The sequence below is a fragment of the Passer domesticus genome, chromosome 19 (genome assembly GCF_036417665.1).
Source record: "Passer domesticus isolate bPasDom1 chromosome 19, bPasDom1.hap1, whole genome shotgun sequence".
NCBI classification, from domain to species: domain Eukaryota; kingdom Metazoa; phylum Chordata; class Aves; order Passeriformes; family Passeridae; genus Passer; species Passer domesticus.
The window spans coordinates 2220932-2234424 of NC_087492.1; the positions used below are offsets into that span (position 1 = coordinate 2220932).

At 46.2% G+C, this 13493-nt stretch overlaps 1 protein-coding gene across 10 annotated transcripts in view; it reads left to right on the plus strand.

Annotated features, from left to right (window-relative positions):
- The window catches only part of BCAS3 (BCAS3 microtubule associated cell migration factor), a 300344-nt gene that overhangs the window by 269961 nt on the left and 16890 nt on the right, over positions 1-13493 (plus strand). For 5 of the 10 annotated variants that reach the window (XM_064394983.1, XM_064394985.1, XM_064394986.1 and 2 more), the window contains one exon: positions 9021-9188. The exons of 1 other annotated variant lie outside the window; for it this stretch is intronic. In XM_064394983.1, coding sequence (XP_064251053.1) covers positions 9021-9188 — 168 coding nt within the window. Of the gene's footprint in view, positions 1-9020; positions 9236-13493 lie in introns of all 10 variants that reach the window. 4 more of the 10 variants (XR_010349455.1, XM_064394990.1, XM_064394988.1 and 1 more) reach the window with 2 other exon arrangements.

Genomic DNA, 13493 nt, shown 5'->3' on the forward strand with positions numbered 1-13493 from the left:
TTTAACACCTGAGTCCATCTTGTGCTAGGTTTGAAATATGTTAAAATATTTGAGGGGAAGCTGTGATTGCAGCAGGCTCTGCTCACCCCATTGCATATAACCCTAATAAATTGTATGGTGATTCAGATTTGCTCCAGAAGTGGCAGAAGGTTCATCATTAGGAAGAAGCTCTTTCCTGTGAGGGTGAGGAGACCCTGGCACAGGGTACCCAGAGAAGCTGTGGCTGCCCCTGGATCCCTGGAAGTGCCCAAAGCCAGGTTGGACAGGGCTTTGAGCAACCTGGAGTAGTGGAAGGTGTCCCTGCCAATGACAAGATAGAACAGGATGGTCTTGAAGGTCCCTTCCAATCCAAACCATTCTGGAATTTTGTACCTTGTGCTGCAGGAGCTGGGCACTGCCACCCTGCTGGGCACAAACCAGCAGGAAGAGTCACCCTGTGACCAATTCCCAAACACCCAGAGAGTGCCTGGTGTTTGTAAGTGAGATTTCTTTATCCATGTCCAGGCAGTGATTAGACAGTAGCTTGGAACCAGCGTGCACATTATCTCACAGTGAGGTAAGACAAATAAATTACAGCTTGGAAGTCCCGAGTGGGATCACTGATCCACCTTAGGAAAATATTTTGCTTTCTGTTTATAAGTCAGCTGGGTTGTGAAATGTTTCATCTGGGAAAGGTGATATGAGACCAGAGAAATATTTGCTCTTATAATGCAAAAACTATTCCAGTTTCTCTCCTAACGGGTTGTTAGTGATATAAACCAAATTTCTTGTTTCCGGAGCCTCGGTGCTCAGCTGCTTCCCCACAGATGCTCTGCTCCAAGCTCTCTCCTGTCCTGGCTAACAAGAAACTGCCCATTTTCTCCCCTTGTTTGTGAACATCTCTCATGCTGCAAATGATTTTTAAAGAAGAAATTACCCAAAGCCCAGCAGAGCTCTGTGTCTCTGGCAGCCTGGGCGTGCTGTGTGGAGGATGCTGAGGATCCTGGGCAGGGTTTGTGCAGCTCCATCCAGCTGGGATTGGCATGGGCAAGCCTTCCCCCCTCCTTTGCAGCAGGTTTCAAGCAGGTATCCCCAAGATTCAGCTGCAGATCAACTCTCCCCACGATGAACTTGGCCTTTCCACACTCTCTGTTGCTATTACACAAGAAGGAGTCTCCCGTTACAATTTGAGTGATATATTAGTACATAGCACAGTTCCAATGTTTTTTCAACACTAAGATTTTTGTTTAATTCAAATGAAACAATCAGAATTAAATTCCTTGGCTCACACAGTCACCACTAAGGCTCATGCAAGATGACAAATCCACACTTGTGTCTCAAAGTGTAACATAAGATCTGGGTTATCCCAAAAACCCCGATGAGTTGTCAGATCTTTCCTTACTTGTGGGTAAATATGAGCCTTTTCTAATCCATTATGTGTCCTCTGTACATGTGTATATAGCTGTGCATTTGCACATGCCACGAGATTGATAATAAGCAAGATAAATCTGTTTTCTTAAGGGAAGTAATATATTATTCCAGTCCCTGCAGTGGAATTGGCATATTTCTACCTCGTTAAGACAGGGTATGACTACAAACCTCTTCCCAAGAGTTCAGAAATGACTTGGCATATAAAGGAATAAGGATCATTATGTGGTGTCACTGAAATACCAGATGTATCCTTCCTGCATCTCACACAGTGTTTTCCCCACCAAAGCCAGCACAAAAGGCTTCAGCATCCTAAAATTGCTGCTTTTATTTGGAGAAGTCTAAAAAAGCCTCCACTGAGATTTAATGGAATTCATTCTGTGTTTAAATTTCCTAGGCATTGTTGAAAATCTCAATAATCATCTTATTGTAAGCTTAGCTAAGTCGTAGATCTTCGGAGAGTGGGAAAATTTACTAGGGGGGGAAAAAAAGTTACTGGATTTTCTAATTTTAACCAGGACTGAGAATTATAAGTATGTGAATACCACAAGAAAACATTTCCAACCTTGCAAAAACGAAAAAGTGCTGAAGATCTTTAGTGAATCCTTTTTTAATGAAATTTCCAGACCTGGAGGTTGAAAGAACATCAGGTGAAGTTTTTTTGCTGTGCAGATTCATACCTGGTAACACAGGCTTGTGCAGAACCCTGGGTTCTTCAGGACACTCTGCCTTATGCCAGGATTAAATATAAAGAAATGTTAATCTCTAAGGGGGCTTGGGGCTGGTTGTAGCATTCCTGATTTTTTCCAGGCGTTCTGATCCTGTAAAGCATTAAAATATGCACAAATCTTGCCGTTCAAGGGGGAGGGGGAAAGTTTTCTCTTAGAAATTAATTTTATTACAAAGGGTGATGTTGTTTTCAAAATCATAATAGCATCCAGTTATACTGTAGATTCCATCTCTTTTTGCTTTTAGGCAGCTAAATAGCATCCAGTATTGGAAAAATGCTCTCAGCTGATTGTTCAGGGCACTGTGCTCCTCAGGCTGGGAGAGCTGCACCTTCTCCGTGGGTGCCACCTCTGGCAGCCCCCACCTGTGCCCACCTGTGTCCCAGCCCCTTGTGTTGTTCTTTAAGGCAAGATGACAAAGTCTTGTGCTTCTGGTACTGCAAAATACTGCAGAATTCTGCAAAATACTGCAAAATTCTGGCACCACCACACAAATTCCCTGCTGACACCAAGCGCGCGTTTTGTTGCGTTTTCTCTTTTGAAGCCTTGCTTTGGATGCCTGTCACATCCTGCCTCCAGTTTTTAAACATCCCATGTCCTTGCACTAACCTCCATGCCCTGGGGAAGCCAGGAGGGCTGGAGGAGCCCTTGGCAGTGCTGGGGGGGCTTTGGGGGGCTCCCTTCTGCTTTCGGGGCCCCTCGTTTGGTGGCCAGGTGTGCTGGCAGCAGGAATCTGCACTTGGATGGCATCTGACAGGCACTGGGAGCATTCAAGGCAAAGGCAGAGTTTAATAAATACACTTAATCATTTATGTTTTGACCTTAGCCCAGACTCGTAGTCAGACACAGAAAGCAGGGAGTTGGAAACGCACTTTGTCAAGGCTGCTCTGGCAAAGCAGGGCAGCCCCGCTCTGAGGAAAGGCAGATCCTTCAGAAAGGAGAGTAAAAGGTCAGGACTAATCCAAAAGGACAAGCAGTGTATGTCTGTGTGTATATTGGGTTTCACATATGAAATCCAGTCATGATAAATCTGATGGCTTTAGAAACATCTACTTTGATTAATGAAAACATAGTTCCCATAGACCATGGGTTTCATACTTCAAAGTTCCCCTGGATTTAGAACCTTAGGTTTTGCTTATTCATATAACATGCAGGAAACTATTTTTAAATGAATAAGGGAGTATAAAAAAAAAATTTTAAAAGGCAAATGTTTCAACATCGGTGGTACAGATAGGCTGGATAATAAGGAGCAAAATTAACAAACAACAGGCATTTTATTATGCATTTTACAATAATGTTTACATTCTTTTCTCTATATTTGTTTTTCCTTGAAAAGATTTATGTATTTATAAAAATATCTCGCTGCTCCAGCTCTGAAAATTGCAGCCTTGCTCACATTTGCAAGCCTTCAAGGACGGCTGTGATGGCTCCTGACCATCCCAAATCTCCTGAGCCCCTGGTTAACCCCTTGTGCAGGAGCACTGGGCTATTCAGAGTTTGTTGAGATATGGGGAGGAGGAGGAGGGTGGGATGATCCCTAAGGACCTGCACCATGATCCTGGACATCCCCAGCACTGCCTGGGCCACTGAGCTGAGTTTGTGGCCATGTGGGCAGTGGTTGGGGGACCCTGAACATCCATCCTGGAGCTGCTGGGCTCCTGCTGGCAGCTGTGGGTCTGCCCCAAACTCATCTAGAGATCCTGACAGAGAATAAACAGCAGTTTTGTTTACAAGGCTGCAGTTCTGAGGCGGGACAAGCAACTTCTCAGCCTCACTTAGCCAAGAGTTCAAAGGCATTTGGAAGTGTTGGTGCCTGTGGGACCGGGTACCCCGGCTGAAGGCTCCATTAATTAAATGCACTCACAGGATACAGAGCTGGTGAGTAATGTCCTGTTTATAGCAGAACTGTGAGCAGTTCTGGAAAAAAAGAAGCCCTATGGGAGGGAGGATGACAGGGAGCAGAGTCACTCCAAAGGCTGTGGCTCCTGCCGTGGTTTCCAAAGGCCATAATTAACGCTCACACCTCGGTGTACCAGCGTGCTGCCCCTCGGTAGCTGCTGTGCTGGGGGAGACAGGGGTGGCAGCGTGTGAGCCATGCACAGGAGAGGAGCACGTGCCATGAGCACAGACCCAGCAGATCCAGGGCAGGTCAGGGGGATGATGCTTCTCCACACTCAAATAAAGAATTTACCCGGATTCCCCTTCAAGGGCTCAGAGCGGCCGCTTTGTGGCCTTCCCAAAGTTATGGCAGGGAAGGGAATTGGCAGAGCCTGTAGGAAAGTTCAACCTTTCATGTTCAAACGAGGTATGTGCAGTTTGACTCACTGCTTTGGGCCAGGAGTTTCCATGCCCTGGCTCCTCTCACGCCCGGGGGTTCCCACTCCAGGCGTTGCTGTGGTCACCAGCCAGAGTCCCTCCAGAGTCCACTCCTGCTCCTGAAAAAGCCAGGAGAAGCAGGAGAGGTGATGGGCAACCCTTCTGTCCCTCCTGGTTGCTCCTCAGGGTCTGACATCACGCAGGGTCAAGGCATGCCATTGATCAGGGTGCATCTTTCATCAATTGAAATTGGCAGGTCGTTTCCCCTCCTCTTGGCTCCGGTGTTTTTGCTCACACGTATGTTGCAATGTGCAAGGTGAGGCTCAAAACTGTCAAGCTCTTTAATAGAACCATTACTATATTTTTGGAGAATGTTCTTTTTTTGATTTACTGTTCCTTAGAAGACAGGAAATGGAGCTACTTGATTTCATATTTTAAACAAAGCCGTCCAGAGGTTTAATGAAAAAAATTTCCCCTGGCTTTTGAATTAAAGAGCTATGGTGAAAGATTTAGCTTAGCTATTCTGACTTAGAAAAATAACACACTAGAAGCATTAAAACATTTTGTAAAAATACTTTTTACTACTAGAGAGAAGTTTCTCTGGTTTTCTTGCTTTTGGTTGGTGGGGCTTTGAAATGAAAGGACATTTCCAAGGTTTAGGGTGGGTTTTCTTTTCCTTTCTTCAGTAAAATTTATTTTGCTTTTATATTAAAAGCCTTGAAACAATTGTAGTGCTAGAGACAAATCCTGTGTGTCTAAGCAAGGTAATTTGGTGTGAGTAATGACAGAGGCCTTTGCCATTAATAAAATGCAAGAAATGTTAAGCAGAAAGATGGGAACCTGATTCTGCTCCATCAGCAGTGGCAAGAGAAAAGGGTGGTGCTCCTTGAGAGGCAATTGTCTGTGGAAAGAGAGAAGTGGGAGATTGATTTCAGGCAAAAATTAAAGATTTATTAGGAAAATTCTGTGTGTGAAGCAGAATTAGCTCAGAGCATTTGGGCTGGAATTGCAAAACAAAGCACTGGTGACCTGTGTGGTCAAGACAAGGTCCTGCTTGTTCCATTTGCGTGGATTTGGGGTTCTAAGGTGATCTTGGACATCATACACAGGAGGCTGATGATCTTCATTCCCACCCAGTTTCATCTTCAGTAAATAAAGGAGAAGTGAGTGTTCTGCAGGCTTGAAAGCACCATGCAATAGGATGAAATACTGACACAATTTTAAGTCAATAAGATTTCTTTTCAGTGATTTAATGAGATTTCACCAGGATTTCACAAATAATGGCCAGACTCACATAATGCCTGCTTTGCTCACCCTTGAGTTGCTCCTAAATGATTTTTTATTTTTTTTATTTATTTATTCCCCACCAAAGCTGTGACCAGGCTGGGGCACAGAGGGAACTCTGGGTTCCCACGTCAGGGGCTGGGTTGGTGCCTGTCAGGAGGGTTTCAGCAGGGTGTCAGCCTGCCTCCCCCAGCCCTGGGGTCAGCAGGAGCTTTCTCAGCCCCGCTGCTTCCCTGGTTCTGTTCTGGTTCTGTTCTGTTTGGCCATTCTGAGAGCAGCCCTCTCCACCCAGGTTTGTTTGTAAACTCCCCCCTGGCCGGCGATGGGGAATTTGATACCTTATCAAGTGAGATACTGGGATTGAAAAGGGGAGAGCGAGGCAGCCAGCAGGAGAGATTACAATATAATAAATAGCAGAGATAGGGTGGGCTGCTATCAGTGGATGTTTAATGCCATTATCCTGTGTGCTGTTGGGAGGGATGTATGCAGGGAATGATGTAGGCAGGGCAAAGCACCCAAAGGCTCCTGGCAGCAACCAGCCCACTGCCATGTCACACACTCCAGAGTCACTTTCCAAGGTGTAAAAATACCCAGAACTTAATTGTGTCTTGAAAAAAATATTGAATTTTTTTACTCTGATACATGTGCTGTCTGCTGATGCACTGGCAAGAGGAAGAGGAAGGTCTGTGACAATAAATCTTGTTTTTCTTGAAACTATTTTGTTTTACATCAGAGAGGGACAGAGCTGGGGATTTACAGGAGGAAAGAACCTGCCTGCTCAAGCAAGGTCCCCTTTTCTACCCCCACGTCCTGAACAACCTGAGTCACACTCTGCATGTTCAGCTTTACCTGGAACCCATTTTATCAATGTCTGTATTGAAATTAGGGGGAATTTGTGGGTGCCACAGAGCAGATGATGGTGCAAGGACCTCCCCTGCCTGCTGCAGGCAGAGCAGTCACCCACGGGCTGCAGTGGTGGCTGCTGAATCCCAGCTGGATGTCTGGATATCAATGGTCTTGCCAGATGTGCACTGCTACCACGGAGAAGGAGTGAAAAGGGAGGAAAGATAAAACTACAGCTTCCCCAGCCCCACATTTTTTTACAAGCAAACTTTCAGTGCAGTTAATCCCTCTAACCTGCATTTGCATTAACACTTGCAGCCTCACACGTTGCTGCTAAGAAGTTTTGGCAGCTCCTGGCCCTGATTGCAGAGGTAACACTGCACTTGTCTCCTTTGCTCTCACTCAAGGATCTCAGGAGCCAGAGCCCAGCACTCCATGAAGTTTCTCCCTGTACACACAAGCAGGCATCTTGGCAGAGCTTCAAAAGCCATTTGCCTTATTATTCATATGTCTGCTTATAGGAGCAGAAATGCTCCCATTTCTCACTTTTGGAATAAGGGCTGACACCAGGAAAGAGGAGATTTCTCATCTCTGGCACAGCCCTGCAAACCTGTGGGAGCTCATCGTGTCCCTGCTGCTTCCCTGAGGTTTGGGAAGCAGGTTTAAAAGTCTCCCTGATCACTCTCAGGGTACATGAACAGCTCTGTCAAAAACAACTGAAATCCGTGGGGTCTTGGAGAGGAGGTCTCAGGGCTGCATGAAACTGTAGAAGGATGACTTGGGGGGAAAAAAAGCTTAAAAAATCATCCCAAATTTTGCTTTTCCTCCTGCCTTTAGGAGAGCTGACATCATGAAAATGCTGTAGAGATTTAAACATCATCGAAATTACTTCGCCTCCTCCCTACATTTTCTCAAACAAGCTTCAAGAACCCTCACTTTAAAACAAATTAGTAGACTGGAGCAACCTTATAAATCCAGAGAGCCATTAGGAGTTGAAATATTTGGTCATTCCTCGTCTGGGCTGAAACTGGGATTCATCCAGAGTTCAAGTGCGCGTATCACAGAGCCAGGGTCCCTTTTGGTGGAGTCCATCCCAGTGCTGATGGTTTTCCAGTGCCAGGAATCCACTCCGCAGCCAGGCCGGGAGATAAATCAACCCCGATGAAATTCAGGAGGCAGCAGCCACCACTGCAGCCCATATAAATCCCTGAATGCCAGCCCTGGCGCTTCAGCCCGTGCCATTAGGGCTGAGAATTATCTGGGCCCTCTTTGCTGATGCATGGATGAGCTGGTGGCCGAGTGTTTACCAGCGTTATCAGCCGCTGCTCGGGGCGTTATCAGAGGAAGGGCCGCCTGCCGCGGGGCTCGGTCTCTCACCCTTTCTATTACCACCTGTCAGTGGCAGGGGGTGTGCTGTGAAGCTGTACAGTCACAGACTACAAGTGTAGATAGTTTCTGACGGCTGATCAAAGGGGAAAACCAAAGGCCTGATAACAAGGACGTGTTTCATGTACTTTTAACTCTGAGAAACATTGGCATTCGCGTTTTTTCCCCCTCGGCAGGCTGGCAGAAACCAGGCACGATGAACGCTGCATATTCAGTTACCTAATAGTGGAGTAAATGGTATGTGCTTGAAGGAACAAAGCATAACTGTAATCTTGTTCCAAGTGGGAATGATTTAAGTAAGCCTTCGCAGAAGACTTGCTGTATAATAAAGGAGAATAATTTTAATTTGTACTTTGAAGTGATCCTGAATTCAGAATCTAATCTTTGCATTCGGCAGAACATCATACCCTGCTGTGAATGAGGTAATAACTGCAAGTCAAGGAATTATTTGGAGGATCTTTTGTAGGTACGTGCTCTCCCTCACAAGAGCCAGAGTCTTCAGCAGGGGCTGCTGGTGAAAAAGCCTCTGTTGGAGCACGTTTGAGCTGAAACTTCCCAGTGCAGGAGCAGAGAAAACCCACAGATATCCCAGACTGAGGGAAGGGATCCATTTGTTCCTTCATCAGCACAAGGCAGCTCTGCCTCTTCTCTGTTTCAGAGCCAGAAAGGGAATTTAGGTTAAATTTCTGCCCATTAGCAATGACAAAATTATCATTTCCATTGTCCAAGATTAGGAGGCGAAGAAGCATCTCAGCAGCATCCCAGTGGAAGACTAATCAACTTCAAAAATAATTCCTAGTTATCTAATATAGAAATATATGCATGCCGTTCACATTTGTGTTATTGTGCTGCTCTCCTGACTCTCACCAGTCTGTGTTTTAATTTCCCCTTTTTGATTACAGCTGCTTGGTCGAATCTGGCTCATACTTAGTGTTCAGCTGTGCTGTGCTGTAACCCCAACCTTTCAGCTCCCGCGCTAAACCCATCTCTCCAGGCACCCAAAGCACAGCACAGGCAGAAGGAGTGTCCCACACGTGTCCCGTTTGTGTGTTGAAGGTGCCTTCGACCGGAGCGTGACCCTGCTGGAGGTGTGTGGGAGCTGGCCCGAGAACTTCGGTCTGCGCCACATGTCCTCCATGGAGCACAGCGAGGAGGGGCTGCGGGAGCGCCTGGCCGACGCGATGTGCGAGTCCCCCAGCAGGGACATGGTGGGATCAGGAACAGGTACAAAGAAGAGGTGTGATCAGAGATCACGTACATCTCACCCAATGGTGATTTTTATTTAATTTTTTTTTTTTTTTTTTAAGTTTCGCTTTTTCTTTTCTCTGTACGCTCCTCCCTCTCTCTCTCCCTCTCTCTCTCTCTCTGTCTGGTTAATTGACTTTTGTGGGGATCTCAGTCATTATAAAAGGAAGTTAGTGGTAGATCACATAAACACAGTCTGAGATATTGGCACATGAAGCTTCCTTATCATATAGCTGGGACAAGGGCTCTGCTGCTTCCCGTCCAATGCAGATTGCTGCCCTGCTCCAAACAATGCCACAATCACACATATCCTCATTTTGTGTCCTCAATAGAGCCACTGTGAAGCGCTGGTTCTGTAATCCAAATTAATCCATCTTCATCAGTGTCCATTATATTGATAAATTGTATCATCTGTTTAAGTAAATGGAATGGCACATCAGAGATTAGGCTGTCAGGAGGGGCCCCGTGGTAGGAGATGCTCAGAAATTAAAGTGCAGTTACTGCGGCTTTATTGTCTCCATTAATTTCAGCTTGTTCCAAAAAACACCTCCAGTAAAAACACCTCAGAGTGATGGTGGCCCCTAAAATCAGCTGCCAACTCACTTGTCACTCTCCTGGCAGCTTGCCTGGGAAGGCAAAAGAGGAGAAGCCAGCAGGAAGGTGTGGGAATGCCCACCTATGGACCTTTCAGGAAGAGCAGGAGCTGTCTCTTCCTTTTGCTCTTGCCCTCATGTGTCACTGGGGGTCTTGTGCTGCTCTGAGCTCTCCCTGCTCCTCGGGAAGTCTCTCCCATCAGGGCTCATCCTGACTTTGCTCACTGGGGAGCAGGTACCAGACTGGAGGAGGAGGATGCAGAGGAGCAGGATTTTAGCCCTTGTCTGTAGGTCCAGGCAGCAGTGAGCAGTGCAGAAACCCCTTCATAACCCACCCTGCCAACTGTTTTCCTCTGCTTTCCATCTTGAGAGGGATGAAGTCAAAGGGTGAGTTAGATTTGGAATTAACAAAAGGCTTGGTTGAGCACCAAAGGTGCAGTTCTGCTGCAGCTCTGGTGCAAATCCTCACCAGCTTTTTGCCTTGGCCAGGACACTTCAGGAGTCCATGAGTCCAAAGCTGCAGCAGAGCAGTGAGGATAGAGATGCCTCACATTGCTGGTGTGGACTTCAGTCACCTCATGTCTGTAAAGGGCTGGGGAAGGTGGAAAAAGCAGGCTATGAAAATAGAGAAAGGCACATATTTCATCACTTACTGACCCAGGCTGTGATCAGTGTGAACTTTGGGAGGGTATCCACTGCTGATAATGGGTCAGCACCCCTCAGGCTGTCTGTGGAAGGGGAAAGGTGAGGGGAATACCTCCTCTGAAAGCTGAAGCCTTCCAGATGGGCCAGGTTAGGGTGACTGAGTGCCCTGAAGACTTGACAGTGTATTCTATTGTAAACCAAGAACTTGGTCAGAGAGAGGGCTCTGCATTTTCCTTCCATTTTCACCAAATCCAGCTGATGGCAGCGAGTCCCAGCTTCTCTGGCATAAGATGAGGCTCACAGTCCTGCAGGTGTAAAGACAGAAAGGAGCTGTTTATAGAGATGCGATCACTGAGTTAATATTCATCCAGAGAGATTTCTCCCAGCCCTTGCTCCAGCCCCATAAATCTCCCTAATGAGTGTAAGATAGATGCCATCTCAGAGCAGCGATTTTACGCAGCAATAATGAGTAACATGAGCACTGACCCAGCTCACCCCATCCCACCAGCCTCCTCTCCCTGTCATTAACACTCTGTGCTGCCCTGCCTGTCGTGGCATTCTCTCCACCACTAACACACTTTATTCTCAGGATTTGGGCATGTGGTGACTCAGAGCAGCAGAGAAAAAACCTGGTGATAAGAGGGTGAACTCCCGTGCCCTTTCCACTTCCATCCCCTAACAGCTCTTGAGCTGTTCCTCTTTAGCAGACAGACAGAAAAAGTTCTGCCCTGCTCAGATGTACCTGGAGAGCTGCACTCACTGAGGGAGAGGGCTGGAGCTGGCTGCCAGCACCATTCCTCAGCCTGGGGAGCACAGGGAAGGGCTCTCATCTGTCTGCTGCTTAATAAATGGGCAGAGATAAGTGTGGAGCTGCATTACCCTCACTTCAAAAAAAAGGTGTCTTTGTTGGCTCATAACAAGTAGGAGAGTTTTCACTTCCCCCAAACCACTTATATCGTAACCCAGCTTGGCTGAACTGAATTATCTTTGAAAAAACTCAGTTTTCCTCCTTGAGTTCTCTGCTGCCCAGAGAAAAGAGTTCAGCAGAAAAGGACACTGGAGTTTTGTTTGTTGGTAGTTGATTGCTGTCTTGCTGCTTCTTTCAAAACCAGTGTTTATATTTCTGCATTGGACTCAAAATTGTGGAATTTATAATCCTTTTAATAATCCTGAAATAACTTAATTTATTAATGCCTTTATGTTTTACATGCTTTAACCCCTGATTGCGCTCCGTGGTTTCTCTTCAGTCCTTAAAGAGATTTTGCAGAGATTTAACAAAACTTGCAAAGTCTTACTCAAACCTCAGCACAAATTAATGAATATTTCTAGCTGGGAATGTGAAGATTTGTGCAGTGCTGAGGTCCAATGTGTGGACAAAAACTGGGCAGTAGGGTGGACAGTGAGACTTTGTCAAGTGCTCGACTGGTCCTGACATGCACTTAATGGCAAGAGATAAATAGATTCTTTTAATGCCTTAACTGTTAGGGCATAGCTGACACGTGGGTTTATATAGAAATCAGGGCTGATAGGCTGCAGGGGTGTGCAGGAAGTGTGTGCTGTGGTGCACACACCACTCTGGGGAGCTGACATTCCCAGTCTTTGTTTTGTACCTGCCCCGCTGCATTGCAAAGCAGGGCTGGCAGCACTAACCCTGGCTCTGGCTGCTGCAGGGGCAGAAATAGCCCAAATTTTCGGGGTATTTCTGATTTTTGGTCACAGCACAAAAATCCAGCTGGAGGATGCTGAAAACATCAGGAATAATCTGGCATTTGCAGGAAGGGGGGATTAGATGGGGCTGCTCCACCTCCGACTCCGTGCCAAGGGCTGTCGGACAGAGGGTGGGAGAAGAACCAGGGCTGGACAACAACCCCCCAAAAATCTCCTTTCCTTGTGACCTAAATGATAACTCCAGTTGTCCAGCAAGTTGGCTTGATTGGGAAACCAGCTTTTCCCCTTGTTATCCAATTATTCAGATGACCCATGTCTATCTGAAGTGGAGTCTGCTGTACATAAGCTGTCAGCCCAGATACACATTTAATTCCAAGGAAGGCATAAATTGGCAAAGATGCAAAAAAGATGTTTTTGCTGTTCCAGTTTCTGTCAAACTCTCACTGAAAAGAAAAAAATTATGCAAGTCTAGACACAAATGTTAGTGGTCAGTGCCCTCTTTTGCTTGCAAAGCTTTGTTTTCAAGCAGCTACAATATTTACATTTGCAGTGCAGTTCTTAAGTGTGTGCTTTAGCTTCATATTGCATTCCCCTCCAAAATAAAAACCACCCTAGGACTGTGATTTATGAAACCCTGCTTCCAGAAGACAAATATCTCTGACAGGATTCCACTCAAACTGGGCAGGAGGAAATTGTCAGCTCAGGCTAGAAATCTTTCCCTCCAAAAATACTGTAATTAATAAATCCTCTGCTTCACCTCTTCCTTCAGCAAGTACATTTTTTAAGCCTTCCAGTGTATTTTGATCACTTCCAGGCTTAATATTTAAAATCAGCCTATAGTAAGGAAGCAACAGGTTGTTTTTTGAAATGCATCTTTCTTCCAAAACTCCTGCAAGCCTCCAAGTCAGCTCTCACCCACGGGAGGCACAGTGAGGTGCACCTCAGAGGAAACTGCCTGGATTCCTTCCAAATTTCATGAACAGACTCATAATGCGCTGAAGGAAGCTCATATGTTGAAGCAAACTCTTTAACCTGATTAATGGGATGTAAATAAGTGGAGCTAATTAGATGTGCTGTTAGGGAATGGCCTGTAGGAAACGTGGGATGGGGCTCCAGGCACTTTGGGTCCTGCTCCCCAGCCAAAACCCAAAGCCTGAGCCTAACTTGGGTCTGGACACCTCTGGGCTTTGCAGAGGGATGGTTTTGGAACCTTCCTGTGAAATTTGGGGGCTGGAGAAGGGAAGTCACACATTTCCTGGAGTGCCTGGCTGAGGTGGGAAGCAAGGGGGGGAGAGCAAGGTGGCTCCTGTTCAAGGACCATCCATCCTGGGGTTTTTTCCACAGGAGAAAATATCCGTGCTCACAAGGTTTATTCAAA